The 17,555-nt window shown below is 43.5% G+C and overlaps 1 protein-coding gene across 1 annotated transcript; it reads right to left on the bottom strand.

The window, feature by feature from the left end:
• Nucleotides 1-513: 513 nt before the first annotated feature.
• nup107 (nucleoporin 107) lies at nt 514-17,401 on the bottom strand. Its single transcript, XM_088989023.1, has 27 exons — nt 17,313-17,401; nt 16,844-16,923; nt 16,300-16,395; nt 14,942-15,036; nt 14,748-14,883; nt 14,557-14,660; nt 12,712-12,827; nt 12,571-12,622; nt 10,739-10,810; nt 10,587-10,675; nt 9,579-9,654; nt 9,387-9,500; nt 8,466-8,556; nt 8,293-8,372; nt 7,121-7,180; nt 6,890-7,035; nt 6,592-6,640; nt 6,445-6,514; nt 6,263-6,378; nt 6,009-6,198; nt 4,971-5,077; nt 4,792-4,894; nt 4,570-4,730; nt 2,973-3,104; nt 2,782-2,895; nt 1,025-1,192; nt 514-949 (listed from the first exon to the last, which is right to left on the bottom strand). The coding sequence occupies exons 1-27, from the start codon at nt 17,318-17,320 to the stop codon at nt 842-844; spliced, it is 2,733 nt and encodes a 910-aa protein (XP_088845149.1). The 5' UTR covers nt 17,321-17,401; the 3' UTR covers nt 514-841.
• Between the last annotated feature and the right edge of the window lie 154 nt (nt 17,402-17,555).

The following is a 17,555-nucleotide window of genomic DNA, read 5'->3' as shown; positions in this document are numbered from 1 at the left end:
CCGGGTTGACTGAACACTGGCGCGTGTGGCTGCCGCTGCTCACCCGCATAAAAAATATCCTGTGACTGTAAAGTCCTTGAGTGTTTTGAGTATATATTTGAGTAAGTATATAATTATATATATATATATATATATATATATATATATATATATATATATATATATATATATATATATATATATATATATATATATCCATATATATATATATATATATACATATATATATATATATATATATATATATATATATATATATATATATATATATATATATATATATATATATATATATATATATATATATATATATATATGATATAGTCCATATATATATATATATATATATATACATATATATAAGTATATAATTATATAAACGCAAGCCCTCTATTGGCAATCCAGTTGGGTACCTATCAGCTTTCGAGCTAGCTAGCTTTCTTATTTGCTATCTAGCTGGCTAGCTATCAAGCTCCAGAATGCTGCTAAATTGACAAGGTTTGAGACAGGCAGTACGAGAAATGTGTCATTTATTTTCACAGGGCGACCGATGAATCGAATCTTTTTTTTCCTTCATTTTTTTTGTTGCTGCCAACTCCTGATCCAAGAGTAGTAGACATGAGTGCAAATGTGAACATTGCCAAAAGTCGTTTTACAGTGTGTAGCTCAACATTTTCTACTCAATCCCCTAATATTTCATTATTTCATGCTTTTGGCCGTACAAAACAAAGAGCAGGTTTTTGGCTGCAGTGTTAAATAAACAATCAAGGGATGCAAAAAAAAAAAAAAAAAAACGTGTATTTATTTCGTAAACAAAGAAATGGACATCGTCAAGGAGGTCTCATGGCTGCAACTCATAGCCGAGCGGGTCAAGTCCCTGGTCCAACAACGCCAGGGACGACTCCCTCAACTTTAGAAGGAAACGTCTGAGCTCCTCTTTTGAAAACACCTGAGGAAATCGGGCGCGAGCGAGCGTTGGTCTCAAAACAAGACGGAAAACACCAAAGGCTGGCTGAAAGCTTACCTGGTAGAGGCCATGATGGTCAGAGGAGATGATGTCGGCGAGCCGCAGCGCTTCTTGGTGTCTGGACGACTTCTGCAAGACGCTGAGCAGCAAGAAGCTGAGGCGAGGGAGACAAAGGGAGCGCAGCGCTGACATTTGCCGGCTGCGCTCCGCATCCTGCTCACAGTCCTGAAAAAAAAAAAAAAAAAAAAACAATGAAGAAAAAGTCAGCCTAAAAAGTCGCGCGAGCCTTTCTTCTTCTTTTCGTCTGTGGTCCATTTAAAGGACAACCGACACCTCCGGTCAAGTTGCGTCCATAATTTGTAAAATGGCTTCAAATGACTTCTACCGAGCAGAGTTTACAAAGATTCCAGCGCACGTAGCTATATTTTACGTTTTAACACTCGCGCTGAATATTCAGGAAGTCTTGTTTTCAAGTGGATGACGATGCCTGACGTGACGTCACGGAGGGAACGACCGAGAGGGCGACACACAATGCATTTTGGGTACTTTGTTTGGTCTGAAAACTTCGTGTTGATGGCGAAATTAGAAGGAAAACACACAAATAATGCGATGGTGAATTGTTGTGTGTTGCACCAAGACTACTATTTGATACTAGTTGACACAAATTCCCAGCAGACAAATCAGCCCATTTCCAACGGAGCTTGGGCGCCATCTTGTGCATTTTATGGGCGCTACATTGGAGTCCAGACGGCTCAAATTGATACGGAAGGACTACTTTAATTGATTGCAAACATTTATGCTTTCCTCTTCAGAACTATTTGAATCATATTCATAAGTGGATGAGTAACAACAAAGCATCTTCTCCCAATCTGAAACCATTGTTTTGATTCGAGAGCAAGGCTGGCCCTGGTTCGTGACGTCCTGGCGTGACGTCACGAACCAGGGGGCGGGACCTTCTGAAACTGGCCACTTCCGGTTTCAAATTGAAGTACTTTTTAGACACTTGAAGTCATTTTTATTGGTGTTTTGCATTGGACTCAAAATATCCGCCTGCGTGTTTTAGGTACTTTAGATGCTACCAAACGTTTTTCTGATGTCAGTTAGGAAACAAAAAATGGTGTCGTTGTCCTTTAAGGATTTTTTTTTATTAAGGATGTATCTACCACAAATGCTTCCTTGCTTAATTTATTGTAAAATCTCCCTTGCTGATGATTTTGCTCGAGTTGTCATATGTCCATACACAATGCAATGTTTGCGTTGCGTCGTCTGCTACAAGCCATGTGAACTCCTCTTTCCATGATGCTTTTAATAATAATAATAATAAAACATTTGATTTCTCAGCGCCTTTCAAAACTCTCAAGGACACTTTGCAGTCACGGGATAATGTACCTTTACATTTTGTAGCGTCATAAATTGTGTTAGCTTCTTTTGAATCTTTCTTCTATCGCTGAAGTTGTGTGCATCTACTTTGGAAAATGATATGCAAATGCACGACCTTATAGCACTCGGGAAAGTCCGGAAGCACGAAGCAGGCTTCTGATTGGCTGCTGTGCCGAATATGCAAATTGCCAAACGAACCAAAATTCCAAAACCGAACAAAGATTCCGAAATCAGATTCCTATATTTCGATTTAGAAATCTTTGTTCAAACGTTTGCTTTATTGAATAAAGCAAATCTTTCATTTCCGTTGTTGTTGTTTTTTTTTTCTTTCAAGAAGTTGTCGGCCACCCGGGCGGAGACGTTTTGGAAGTTGTACACCCAATGTAAAAGTGGCAGACGTTATTTCAGGCCCTGCTAATGCGCATTTTCCTGACCTGTGCATTGTCCGCCATCCAGCCCCCATCGACAAACAGCAGCACGTTGTAGATTCTCTCCTTGACGTCTTCAGTGAGGACATCAAGTCTGCTCGACCAGGCCGACAGCGCGACCTGATGGCAAAGAGGCTTTGAAAAGATCTTCTCCCGGTGGGCGAGCGGAGCAAAGCAGAGCGTGCGTGCGTACGTACCTGGTACTCTTTCTCTCTCATCTCATTGGCCACTCGCTCTGTGAATTTCACTTGGGGTGCAGGTGTGCTGGTGGGCTGCTGGGGTGCCGAGCTACTGTGACTGAACCATTCGGAGAAGGCTTCGTGGGCTTCCTGGAAGAACATTTGCGCTTGAGAAGAAGACACAACAATTGGCACGCAGACCAGAGAACGATTTAGCCTTCAGCTTAACTCATTCACTGCCGGACGATGCGCAAATCCAAATCCATCCACTCCAGTGCCAGGTTTGTTGTCATTTTCACTCAAATTGCACGGCCAAAAAAATAGATATTGAGTTTTAGGACTACATCTAGCTGGCTATCTATTACTTGTCTAGTTAGCTAGGTATCTAGCTGGCTAGCTATCTATCTATCTATATCTATTTGAGTTATTCCAGGGGTTGAGTGAACGCTGGCGCGTGTGGCTGCCGCTGCTCACCCACAGAAAAACTTATCCTGTGACTGTAAAGTGACCCTGAGAGTTTTGAAAGGCGCTTATAAATGAAATGTATTATTATTATACAGCGCTTTAACAAGATATGAAGCTGTAACAAAGCGCTAACATGGACACAAGGAAAATGCTGCCCCCTTGTGGAAGGGAAAAAAAACATTGCCAGGGGTCTGACCAGCGCTTTATCGGCACTCGCCATGCAAGAAAAAACAAAACCCGAACACATTCGGGAATGGCTCACACTTTTCAATTCCCGGAAATGGCAGCGAATGATTTAAAGGACAACCGACGCCATTTTTTGTTTCCTAACTGACATCATAAAAATGTTTCATAGCATCTAAAATACCCAAAACACGCAGGCTAATATGTTTAGTCCAATGCAAAACACCAATAAAAATGACTTCAAGTGTCTAAAAACTACTTCAATTTGAAACCGGAAGTGGCCAATTTCAGAAAGTCCCGCCCCCTCGTTCGTGACATCACGCCAGGATATTCCTTCACAAACTGCCTTGCTCCAGAATCAAAACAATGGTTTCAGATTGGGAGAAGATGCTTTCTTGTTACTCATCCAGTTATGAATATGATTCAAATAGTTCTGAAGAGGAAAGCATAAATGTTTGCAATCGATTAAAGAAGTCCTTCCGGATTATTTTGAGGCGTCTGGACTCCAATGTAGCGTCCCAGAAAATGCACAAGATGGCGCCCAAGCTCCATTGGAAATGGACTGATTTGTCTGCTGGGAATATGTGTCAACTAGTATCAAAGTAGTCTTGGTGCAACACACGATTCACCATCGTATTATTTCTGTGTTTTCCTTCTAATTTCGTGATCAACACCATGTTTTCAGATGAAAAAAGTACCCAAAATGCATTGTGTGTCGCTTTGTCGGTCAGGGGCCTTCCCTCCGTGACGTCACGTCAGGCATCGTCATCAACTGGAAACCAAGACTTCCTGAATATTCAGCGCCAGTCTTAAAAAGTAAACTATAGAGCTATATGCGGTGGAATCTTCAGTAGAAGTCATTTGAAGCGATTTGACAAATGATGGCCGCAACTTGTCCTTTAAAACGGGACCGGCAAACAGAAGTGAAAAGCAATCTAGTTGAGTTGGAGTTGCCGGTCCAACTCACCAGATAGGCTCTGATGCACAGATGCTCTCTGATGGCATTCTCATCGTCGGCAGGCAAAGGCGACGTGTGGCCGAGCGCCGACCACTGGCAGTAGATTTCTCTCATGGAGTCCTCAGGCACTTTGGAGAAAACCGCCTTGGCCGCGTCGTGTTTCTCCAGAGCTGCGGGGGGACGACACAATTGACACCAATCACATTCATCAATGCCGTTGCTTCTTCTTACCCAGGAATCTCCTCATGATTGCGTTGGATTGCTTCAAGGCTTCCCCTCGATGAGCCGGCTCAAACAGAAGCCAGTCGATGATGTCGATCTTCTTTTGGTCCTCCTGAAAGACCACCAGACGCTCTCGATATGGACAGTGAGTGACACCACCACTCTTTCTTTTGACATTCCAAACAAACCTGAGTGGTTCCCGTCTCGATCGTCTGGCTGTGAGGCGTAAACTCCGCGTCATCTCTCTCTCGCACCGTCTCCACCACCAGTTTGGTCACAGCAGCCACGTCCAAACCTTCACAAACCAAAATACAGTGAAACCTTGCCTTACGAACTTAATTGGTTCCCAGACAGAGTGTGAAAGGCGAAAAGTGTGTATCCCAAAAATTAATTTCCCATAGGAAACCATTAAAATGAGAATAATCCGTTCCCAGGTCCCCACAAACCATCATTTTCTACTTTCTAATTTTCTAAGCCTTAAAACGACACAAAATATACCTTATTTTATGTATAATAAATATGCCAATGTATTATAATTAAAGAAATAAACTGTACTGTATAATAAAGTTGTTTTATTTGTCTTTGTGATGGTCATTGATGGCTTGATGGAATGGAGTGTCCGCTTTCATCAGCATTAAACACTTGATGAGGAACGTAGCCTTCTTCTTTCACCATCTTGAGGAATCATCCGTGTAGGTGCTTTCTTTGCAATAATTTTATCTGGTTCCTCATCAATTGTGTTCTGTTTAGCTGGGTTGGTAGCTTTTTGCATCAAGTGTACAGATGGCTTGAGCGGGTTATTTGTGGAGCCAGATTGATGCAAATTTTAACCTTTCGTCCTCCACACTATCAAAGTTGAAACGAGTCCACATTTCACTGTTTTCTATCCTTTTTCTCACTCTGTCGTGTGCCTGTCTCTTTAATGTTGAAACCACCTCCCCTCACTGCTGCGTTTTTGACCAATCACGTGGCTTTAACCGAAGACTGCGGGCGGAGAATAGAGGGCAAAAAAATGTTGGCTGCCATTTCCGTGTTAGGAGAACGACACCTCATTCCTCCGCGTGTATCCCGAAAAGTAGTTTGTATACCAAGGTAAAATGTTCATAAATTTAACGTTCGTAAAGCGAAAAGTTCGTAAGCCCCAGGCTCCGTAAACCGAGGTATCAGCGTACTCCAAATTTGCTGGCGGTCTTGCCCGATCGGGAAAGGCAAATTGACGCTCTCACCGGTCTCCGCGGCGAGCTGCAAGCAGCGGGGACGAAGCTCCGGCTGGCTGACCGTCTCCAAGAACGCTGCGTACTGAGCAGTGGCCAGGTCGGCCGGCAGCTGGCTGACGTAACTGGCCACCAGCTCCGTCTGCTGGTCCCGAATGAGCAAGGCCACGTAGGCCTTCAGCACGTCCACGCACACGTCCTCCTTGAGGCCATTTATTGAGTTATTTCGGGTCACGTTGTCCCTCTTCTTCTGCCTTCTGGCTTACCTTCAGGACCAGCCCCACAGAACGAAAAAAGAGCAGCAGATGACTCATGAAGCGCAGCAGATGTGCGGGGAGCACCTTGGAGGCCGACAGCCAATGGCAAAACTCCTCCAAAAGACCTGCGACAAAGGGTCACGCTTACAAAGTCCTCCGAGGGCTCAGAGGTGACGTTGAGCAAAGCCTACCATCCAGGTCTCCCAGGATGATGAACTTCTGAATGACGTGGTAGTGGTCCTGCGTCTCCTGCAAAACCCTCTGCGCACGCGCACCAATCATGCGAGTTCAGTCAGGAGAACTTTATGGCCACCAATCGCATTGGGTTGACGTTTTACCTTTGACTCTGACGCTTGGACCTCCTCAAACACTTTCTCCATTGTCCAGCTGAGGTGACAGGCAATCTTATCAAGAACTTGCTTTGCGTGGCAATAGCTTAGGACAGGGGTGGGGAACCAACCCATGGCTCGCGAGCCATCTATGGCTCTTTGGACGATTGTATGTGGCTCACCGATTAAACTAAATACAAATTCTCGCTTTTTCGCTGTTCGTTCCCAGTTTGAGCGGCAATTTAGTCAAAACGGTTCCCTCCCGAGTCCTGTCTTAGGACAAAGTGCTTATGTTTGCGTGCGTTACTTGGCTTCCAGGTATTCCCGTGGCAGCGTCTCCACTTCCTCGTGCGCCATCCCCGATGATATCAGATGCTTCTCCACCAGTGTGTCCACCATTACTTTGAAGTACGCCCACACGCAGTCCTCCCACGATTCGCACACAGCCAACACCTGACACGTGCACACACTTTAAGGATAAAACGACACCTTCTTCATGTAGTTTAGCATCTTAGTGCACTGAAATGAGGGATCGTACCGGTTTAAGATTTCCACTCAGGCTGGCGTAGATGGCTCGCTCGTATCTGTTGAGCTGCTCCTGAAAATTCAGTTTTAAAGGTTTCAGAGAAGCTGACAAGTGCGTGGAAAATCCTACTGGACCCTCCGCACCCTGCCCACCACCTTTTCCAGCGATTCCCCTCAAGCAGGCGCTTCCGCTTTTGCCCGCGAGCTATTAAATCTCTAAACTGGAGGCGTCAAAGTCATTTGTTGCCACATTGTAGTTACGGTTTCCCCTTAAGGGCCGTTAGGAATTTGGGTAAGCCATTAGAATGTTGAATCCCTTCCACATATCACATATAAAGCGCACAACAAATTGAGAAATAAGCACTTTTCAAATCTGAAGTCAAAACTAATGACTGTTATTGTGGTTTGCATGGGACAATTTGTAATTTTGGTTCGGACTTTAGCAAGCCTCGTGGAATTTCACAGGTTTGATTTGCCTTCGCGGGCCAAATAAAATGATGCGGCGGGCCAGATTTGGCCCCCGGGCCTTGACTTTGACACCTGTGCTCTAAACAGTAACCCCGCAAAAATACCAAATCTCACAGTTGTTCCTGACAGGTGGCACTTACATTAAGGAATTTGACTAGATTACATTAGCCTTTATTAGTGTCCTCCATACTTATTTAATAGCTGGCTATCTATTGGATGTCTATCTACTGGCTATCTATCCAGCTATGTGTTGGCTAGCTAGCTATCTATTAGATATCCGTTAGTGAGCTAGTTGCCTGGCTAGCTATTAGCTACCTATCTGTTAGCTATCTATCCAGGTGGCTAGCTATTAGCTAGCTGGCTAGTTAACTGGCTGTCTATTGGCTGTTAGTTAGCTGGCTATCTATTAGCTATCTAATAGCTAGCTAGCTATTTGAGTTATTCCGGGTTGAGTGAACGCTGGCGCGTGTGACTGCCGCTGCTCACTCACAGGAAAAAAAACTATCCTGTGACTGTAAAGTGTCCTTAAGAGTTTTGAAAGGTGCTTACAAATGAAATGGATTATTATTATTATTATTATTATTATTATTCGTCATGTCTTTTTTATGATGATACTAGTGCAGTGTTCAACCGGAGATAAAGTCCTTGTGTGTTCTACATAATTGGTCGGCCGCTAAACATGATTCGGATTGTGAAATTTCCCACTGGCGCAAGTACCTCCTCAGCCATTCTCCAGCTGCAGGCCTTCCAGATTCCTCTTTGAGGGTTTCCCTCAACGGGGTGCAACTCGGCGCTGCCTGCGGACAGGAGACAAACAACCCCAAAGTGAACTTGAGGACGTTGTCGCGCGGAGGCAGAACCGGACTTGTCTTCAGGAGCCGAAATAGAACCTGAGTTCATGTTGGGGTCGTGGTAGAGCTTCCATCCCTCCAGAGTGGCCGCTCGCCAGGCCTGACCGCAGCGTGTGCATAGCCTCTGCGCCTACGCACATACAAGTGGAAGGTGAGACCACGTTTTTTTTTACTGATATTTTAACTCATTCACTGCCAGACGATGTGCAAAAAAAATGCGTCCAGTCCAGTGCCAGGGTTTTTGTCATTGTCACTTGAATTCAAGGTTTTAGGACTTTTGAGTTTTAGGACTACATATACATTTAATGCAGCGTTAGAAACCTTAGACTCTCTTCTTTCATCAGAAAAAAAGTAATTCCTAAATTATAGGGGTCTGGAGTTATATAAGCTTGAAATGAGGGCGGCTCATCGTATGCACATAAAGTAAATTTATGAGTAAATCGAGACATGATTAGCTGGCTATCTATTTGTTATCTATTAGCTATCTGGCTGGCTAGCTAGCTATCTGGCGGGCATTTGTCAGTTAGATAGCTAGTTGGCTATCTATTAGCTAGCTTTCTATCTATTTGAGTTACTTCTGGGTTGAGTGAACGCTGGCGCGTGTGGCTGCCGCTGCTCGCCCACAGAAAAACGTATCCTGCGACTGTAAAGTGACCTTGAGAGTTTTGAAAGGCGCTTATTAATTGAAATGTATTCTTATTATTCACAATAGTTGAAGGTGGAACAAAGCGCTAACGTGGAAAAAATGAAAATGCTGCCCCCCAGTGGAGAAGAAAAAAACATCACCAGAGGCCATGGCCAGCGCTTTATCGGCACCCAAGCATGAAAGAAAGTAAACCAGAACAATTTTGGGAATGTCATATTTTCAATTCCCGAATAAATTTGTGAATGGCAGTGAATGAGTTAAGTGCGTTCCTTTGCGTTACCAAGCCAAGGTCGGCACGCCGACCCTTGACCTACCTCCTCGGTCATCCCGGCCCGAATGAGCGTGAACAGGTTCTTCAACAGACGGACGTCGTCTTCCCTGTCCAAGTCGGCCAGGGGCTGCTGCTGCCGAAGGGGGGCGTCCGGGTCCTGAAAGCGCATTCGCAAACCTTAACCGTTGCCTCGGCGGTCAGTGGCGACGGCTGTTGTCACGGTAACGGCGCTCACCAGCTCAGTGACCAGGGGGACGGTCAACAGGTTGCCGCTCTGGCTCCTTAGCTTCAGTGAGTGCAGCGTGTTCTCCCTAACACACAAACACACTTTTCTGCTGCTCCAGCTACGCTAATAACCACCTCAAGGACACTTTACAGTCACGGGATATTTATTTATTTAGTTTGTTTGTGCGGGTGAGCAGCGGCAGCCATTCGCACCAGCGTTCACTCTACCCGGATAAATAACACAGGCAGGCAAATAAACGAATAAATAAATACATAAATACAGTAAAGTCTCGTTATATCGATATTCTCGGGAGTGGGAAAAAATATCGATATAACCGGACTATCGATATATCCCATCCTGCGGCATGTACACTTTCTCCTTGCGTTCATAGAAATAGTATCGTAATAAGCAGTACTACCCATGTAACCGATATCGATATAACCAGACTTTACTGTAACTCGATTAATTAACAAATACATAAATAGTTAAGCAGAGGAATAAACAAATACGTAAACAAATAAATTGGTTGATCCTCTCTTCTTTCATCTAGAACTGCTTCATGTCACAAAGAGCGTATAGCAAGTGCTGAAGTGCTGTGTCTTTGTGTTGTCATTTTATTTGTTACTTAGTTTTGTTCTTTTTTGACTTCAAGATGGCGCTGCGAGAGTGGCTGCCTTTACAGCAGCTCCTGTATTTTGTTTTTCTACTTCTTTCTTTCCTTTCATAACTTTGCTGCCGTGTTACTTTCGGGTAGAGTGAACAATGGCGCGAATGGCCGCCGCTGCTCACCCACACAAAAAAATCCTGTGACTGTAAAGTGTCCTTGAGAGTTTTGAAAGTCGCTTAGCAATTGAATGTACTATTATTAATTACCAACTAAATAAATAAGTCATAATAGACTAAGATTTTAACGACAGTGAGGTTTGAAAAAGGAGTAAAAGAAGCCATTTTTGTAAAAGAGCAAAACCCTTCACTAAATGGCCATGGTGGTTTCAGGTTTGGACGCCACTCACTCACCAGCAGACGCTTTTGGCGTAGTATTCAATGTTGTCCGAAAAGTCTCCCATCTGATCCTTGGCGATGCTTTCCAGCCAATCCACGACCAACTACAGGTGCGGAGTGACGCTGACGTGAAAAAGCACAACCGGGGGGCCAACGGTGATTGTTACCTGACTTTGACGTACGAGCGCATCGCGCTGGAAGAGCTGTTCCACCACCACCTTTTCGCTTTCATTGAGAATCTGCACGCAATGGTGAATTCCAATCAAGAGCTTTCAATTTGGAGTCTTTCGACAAATATCCCCATCATGGAAGGACGTTTCATCACTTACAGCAGTGTCTGAAACTCATGACAAAAAGTTAGCGGACACCAGGGCGGGGCAGACAACTCTGAAAAGTTGCCTGCCCCATTTTTCACAACTTGAAACACAATAAGACGACTAATCGCAAAAACAAACGCAAAAACGTAGTAGTTTTAAGGATGTACCGACCACAAATGCTCCCTTGCTTAATGTATCGTAAAATCTCCCTTGCTGATGATTTTGCTCCAGTTGTCGTTTGTCCATAGACTGTTCGGAAGGTTGCACAATGCAATGTTTGCGTTGCGTCGTCTGCTACAAGCCATGTGAACTCCTCTTTCCACGGTGCTTTTAATAATACAGTGATACCTTGGCTTACAAACTTAATTGGTCCCCAGACAGAGTGTGTAAGGTGAAAAGTGTGTATCCCAAAAAAATATTTCCCATAGGAAACCATTCAAATGAGAATAATCCGTTCCCAGGTCCCCATAAAACATAATTTTCTACTTTCTAATTTTCTAAGCCTTAAAACTACACAAAATATACCTTATGTTATGTATAATAAATGTGGTATGGTATTATAATTAAAGAAATAAACTGTACTGTATGATAAAGTGGTTTTATTGACCTTTGTGATGATGGCTTGATGGAATAGAGTGGCCGCTTTCATCAGCATTAAACACTTGATGAGGAACGTAACCTTCTTCTTTCATCATCTTGAGGAATAATCCTTTGTAGGTGCTTTTTCTGTGATAATTTTATCTAGTTCATCATCAATTGTGTTCTGTTTAGCTGCGTTGATAGTTTTTTTGCATCAAGTGTACAGATGGCTTGTGCGGGTTGTTTGTTGAGCCTGATTGATGGGATATTTTAACCTTGCAGTCGACACTCTGCCTTTGAACTACCAAAGTTGAAACTCTCTCACTGTCACCTGCCTCCTCTTTAATGTTGAAACCACTGCGGCGATCTTGACCAATCACGTGGCTTTAACCGAAGACTGGGGGGCGGGGACTAGAGGACAAAAACAGTCGGCTGCCATTTTGTTGTTCGAAGAATGGGCTCCTTCGTGAACGCCATCACTCATTGAGGCAGCTCTGTGTATGAAAAAAGTTTGTATGCCAAGGTAAACTTTTCATAAATTTAATGTTCGTAAACCGAAAAGTTCGTAAACTAAGGGGTTCGTAAACCGAGGTATCACTGTAATAATAATACATTTAATTTCTAAGCGCCTTTCAAAACTCTCAAGGACACTTTGCAGTCACGGGATAATGTACGTTTACGTTTTGTAGCGCCATAAAGTTTGTTAGCTTTTGAATCTTTCTTCTGGGGCCGACCGAGGTTGTGTGCATCTACTTTGGAAAATGGAATGCAAATGCATGAACTTTTAACGCTGGGGGAAGTCCGGAAGCACGCTTCAATCAGCCAATCAGAAACAGGCTTCTGATTGGCTGCCGGGCAGAGTATGCAAATAGCCAAACGAACCAAATTCCGAAATTTCCAAACCAAACGAAGATTTCGAAATCCGAATAATTTATTCCGATTTTGAAATCTTTGTACACACGTTTGATTTGAAAAAAAAAAAACGTTTATTTTATTGTTTTCTAAAAAGTTGTCGGCCACCAGGGCGGAGACGTTTTGTAAGTTGTACGCCCGACATAAAAGTTGCACGCGTGCGGACAGGCGTTATTTCAGACACCGCTTACAGCCAAGTCGACCATCATGTCGTCGTCTTCCAGGGCCGACTGGACGCGATCCCTGCGAAGTGAGCGAGCAGACATATGCTTGCTGATCACACGCGCTCAGACGTCAGGCAGTCGCAGGGAGGAAACGGAACGTCCACCTACTTGTACAGGGACGAGATGAGTCTCCAAGAGTGGTTCTCCTGTTGCAGTAGCCAGCGCACCCCTGCCGTCTTACTGTTCTGACCTGCTCGCAGGACCACCGACTGAAGGAGGTCCACCTCAAGGACCCGAAAGAAGGCGGGGACTTAGTCTTCACATTCAATTGAGACTCAAGTTGCAACATTGCTAACTTAACTCATTCACTGCCAGACATGGGCAAAAACGTGTCCACTCACGTGCCAGGGTTTTTGTCATTGTCACTTGAATTCCAGGACCCACAGAATATTGACTTTTAAAATACAGTAAAGTCTCGTTATATCGATATCGGATATATCGATAGTCCCGGTTATATCGATACTATTTCTATGCACGCACGGAGAAAATTACATGCAAACAGGGTCGGATATATCGATAGTCCCGGTTATATCGATATTTTTTCAGACTCCCTTGAATATCGATATAACGAGACTTTACTGTAATAATAATAATACATTTCATTTACAAGTATCTTTCAAAACTCTCAAGGTCACTTTATAGTCACAGGATAAGTTTTTCTGTGGGTGAGCAGCGGCAGCCACGCGCACCAGCGTTCACTCCACCCGAAAGTAAATAGAAAACCCGCGAGCCAGCTAGTAGATAGCTAATATATAGCCAATAGATAGGACTGCATAGACATTCAATATGGCGTTAGAAACCTTACTCTCTTTTTTCATCAGGAAAAAAAAAGTTAATTCCTAAATTGTATGGATCTGGAGTTATGTGAGCTTGAAATGAGTGTGGCTGTCCAAAACACAACGCAATACTGTATATACATTTGTTTTTTCGTTTTTTTTTTTGTTTTACTTCAAGATGGCTGCCTTTCCAGCAGCTCCTGTATTTCGTTTTTCTACTTCTTTCTTTCCTTTCCTGTCATAACTTTGCTGCTGTGTTACTTCCGGGTAGAGTGCACGCTGGCGCGAATGGCTGCCGCTGCTCACCCTCACAAAAAAAGTTAATAATAATAATAATAATAATAATAATACATTTCATTTTTAAGCGCCTTTCAAAACTCTTAAGGACACTTTACAGTCACAGGATATTTTTTCTGCGGGTGAGCAGCGGCAGCCACACGCACTAGCGTTCACTCAACCCAGAAGTAACAAAGTAAAGAAATAAAATGAATAAATAAATAAATAACAAATCATATCCCATGACTGTAAAGTGTCCTTGAGAGTTTTGAAAGATGCATCAAAATTCAATGTGTTATTATCATTATTACATCTTGGTTTATTTAGTGCTTTATCAACAGCCGAAGCTGGAACAAAGCACTCACATGGGAAAAAAAGGAAATGCTGCCCCTTGCCAGACGCCATGGCCAGCGCTTTATTGGCACCCAAGCATAAAAAAACAAAACCCAAACAAATTCGGGAATGGCAATCTCCGTCATATTTTCGTGAATGGCAATGAATGAGTTAATGTTTGGTCTGCCATTTTGTTTCACGTCTCAAGTATTAATAGCTATCTATTCGCTGGCGAACGCCTGGCTTTTTGCTGGCCATTAACTATCTATTCACTGGCTATTTGCTATCTATTCGCTGGCTATCTATTTGCCGCTATTAGTTATCTATTCGCTATCTGTTCACAGGCTAGTGGCTATCTATTCGCTGGCTATTAGCTATCTATTCAGCTTGCGATCTAGTTGAGTTACTTTGGGGTTGAGTGAACGCTGGCGCGTGTGGCTGCCGCTGCTCACCCACAGAAAAAAACATATCCCCCTAACTGTAAAGTGACCTTGAGAGTTTTGAAAGGCGCTTATAAATTAAATGTATTCTTCTTATTATTAATGTGAGAAGCAGTCCTCCTCCCTACCTTGTCCTGACAGAGGGTCTGGTAATCCTCCAGCAGTTCGAATACGGCAGAGGAGGAGTGTTTCATAAAGGAGGCCAGGAAATCCGGGAAAAGATTGGTTGCCGCTGCAAGAGCAAGAACCTCAACCACCTCAAGACTCAAATGGAAAGCACCGTGCGACAGGGGCCGTGGGGAACCGCCGTTTCACACACCGGCCTCTCCGGGGTCGTCGTCCTTGAGCAGGGCCGAGGCGAGGTGGGCGATGTCCTCCGCGAAGAAGCCGGTGTTGTCCAAAGCCGTCACGGGCGACGCATACACGCTGTCGGTCCAGTCGCTGTCGTCCAAATTCTAAAGGTTGTCGAGCACATTTTGTCATCTGGACCCAATTTCTTATTATATTTCTCACCAGACTGCTGAGCGGATGTCTCGGCGTGTGCAGGTAGCGAGGTGTTCGGCCCGCGTGAGCCAAAATGGCTGAAGCATCCTGACCCCGCGGAGTCCCTGGACGGAGAGGATTTCATACTCAATAGCGAACAAGGCTTGCGCTCATCTGAATAGGAATCACACATTTTGAGCTTACAAAGTGCTGAAAAGTTTCATTGACGTGAAATTTCCAGAAAGTGGAACGTTATAATATTAAATCTAAGACGGTGATACCTCGGTTTACGAAGCCCTTGGCTTACAAACTTTTCGCTTTACGAACGTTACATTTGTGAACATTTTACCTTGGCATACAAACTTTACCTTGACATACGAACTTTTCTCGTACACGGAGCTGCTTCAGTGAATACTGTGTCGTTCGCGAACGAGCCCGTTCTAACCACAGAATGGCAGCCGACTATTTTTGTCCTCTATCCCCCGCCCCCGGTCTTCGGTTAAAGACACGTGATTGGTCAAGAACGCATCAGTGGGGGGGGGGGGGGGTTTAAACATTAAAGTGACAGGCAGACGACAGTGAGAGAGTTTCAACTCTGATAGTTCAAAGACTGCAAGGTTAAAATATCGCATCAATCAGGCTCCACAAACAACCTGCACGAGCCATCTGTACACTTGATGCAAAAAGCGATCAACCCAGCTAAACAGAACACAATTGACGAGGAGCTAGATTAAATTATCACAGAAAAAGCACCTACAAGGGCTTCTCAACCGCAGAAAAAAAACATCATGTGACTTGAGAGCTTTGAAAGGCGCTTAGAAATGAAATGTATTATTATTATTATTCCTCAAGGTGGTGAAAGAAGAAGGTTACGTTCCTCATCAAGTATTTAATGCTGATGAAACCGGCCACTCCAATCCATCAATCATCAACGACCATCACAAGGGTCAATAAAACCACTTTATTACACAGTACAGTTTATTTCTTTAATTATAATACCATAGCACATTTATTATACATAAAATAAGGTACAGATTGTGTCGTTTTAAGGCTTAGAAAATTAGAAAGTAGAAAATTATGTCTTATGGGGACCTGGGAACGGATTATTCTCATTTTAATGGTTTCCTATGAGAAATTAATTTTGGGGATGCACACTTTTCACCTTACACACTCTGTCTGGGAACCAATTAAGTTCATAAGCCAATGTATCACTGTATTTGATTTTCCCCAACAGTATTTCATTTCCCTTTTAAAAGCCATAACTTTGCTGCTGTGAAATGTAAATTTCTCCACTACGAGACTAATAAAGGCAAATCCAATCCAGCCTTGGATGTTGTAAATGTTGGCAGATGTGTCTAACGTTAACCATTGTCAAAAGTTTGTCCTACCAGCTTGTCTGAAGAGCGAGGCGGGGGTTTTCCTCAGCGTGGAGCGCACCGGCGTTAGTAAGGAAGCTCGAGGATTGCCATGTTCGGGTGAGGGGACTGACGTCAGCATTCAGAAAAACAACACGACAAGTTGTGACATGCAATCCAAATGGAGTCAGGCATCATCAGCTTCACCGCAAGACGGACAAATCAACAGTTTGCTAGCTACCTGGCTGGCTAACTATTTGTATCCATTTGCTATCTATTAGCTCTATGGCTAGCTAGATAGCTATGTATCTGGCTATTTATTCGCTATATGGCTGTCTAGCTAGTTAGCTGTCTAGCGGTCTATCTATTAGCTATCTGTTAGCTAGCTAGCTTTCTATCTATTTGAGTTACTTCCGGGTTGAGTAAACGCTGGCGCATGTGGCTGCCGCTGCTCACACGCAGAAAAAAAACGATCCTGTGACTGTAAATGAAATGTATTATTATTATTATTATTATTATTACTACAACCACGCACACAGACACACAGTACATACACACGCACACACTTTTAGGATACAGGCCACCTTCTTCATTCGACGGGCAGAAACCGACATCAAGTCATCTCGGACCACCGGAGACAGAAGTTCACTTTGACCCCTAAAACAGCCAAAACCATCGAATGACTCCATTGCACACACACGTAATAAAATAAAGGTCAGTTCATCAACAACCAGTTTATCACATCTCTTGGTAAATATAGTCTTGCATTTCCTGTTATCCAAACTTGAAGAGGTTGCGACCTTACTTTAATTCTTTTGAATTTTGTTTTGTTGTTACGCTAAGTTTACCGCTGTTGTGATCACAATATTAGCCTGTTAGCATCTCCGATTATTGTGGACGAGAAGGGAGGCGTTAGCCTCGTTATCCCCTGCGAGCGCACTCAAACTTTGGGCAACTTCATTTTTCAAAACATAGACAAATGACACGCGAGCGATCTCTTAAAAGAACTGCGCAGAATTTAAAGAAAAGAACCAGAACGTTATTACCAGTCCATTTTGGCAAGATGTCACTTGCCGCTTCACGAGGTGCAACGAGATTCTTCTTCGTTGGTAATTTAAGGGACACGACCGCCACGAATGTGTTGTGGCGTGTACAACTTCAGATATCCTGCACTCGCCTTTTTTTGTGTCCAGCATAAATCACACCACAACATTCCAATAAATAAAACGTATTTTGGGGTTGGGTTTAGTGCTTTTTGTGCATTTAAATTAAGTTCAGTTCATTCAGTT

Source organism: Hippocampus bargibanti, linkage group LG22 (genome assembly GCF_051943395.1).
Source record: "Hippocampus bargibanti isolate YZ-2025 linkage group LG22, ASM5194339v1, whole genome shotgun sequence".
Lineage (NCBI taxonomy): Eukaryota > Metazoa > Chordata > Actinopteri > Syngnathiformes > Syngnathidae > Hippocampus > Hippocampus bargibanti.
The sequence above is the reverse complement of the archived record's forward strand: the minus strand, read 5'-3'. Positions and strand labels throughout refer to the sequence as shown.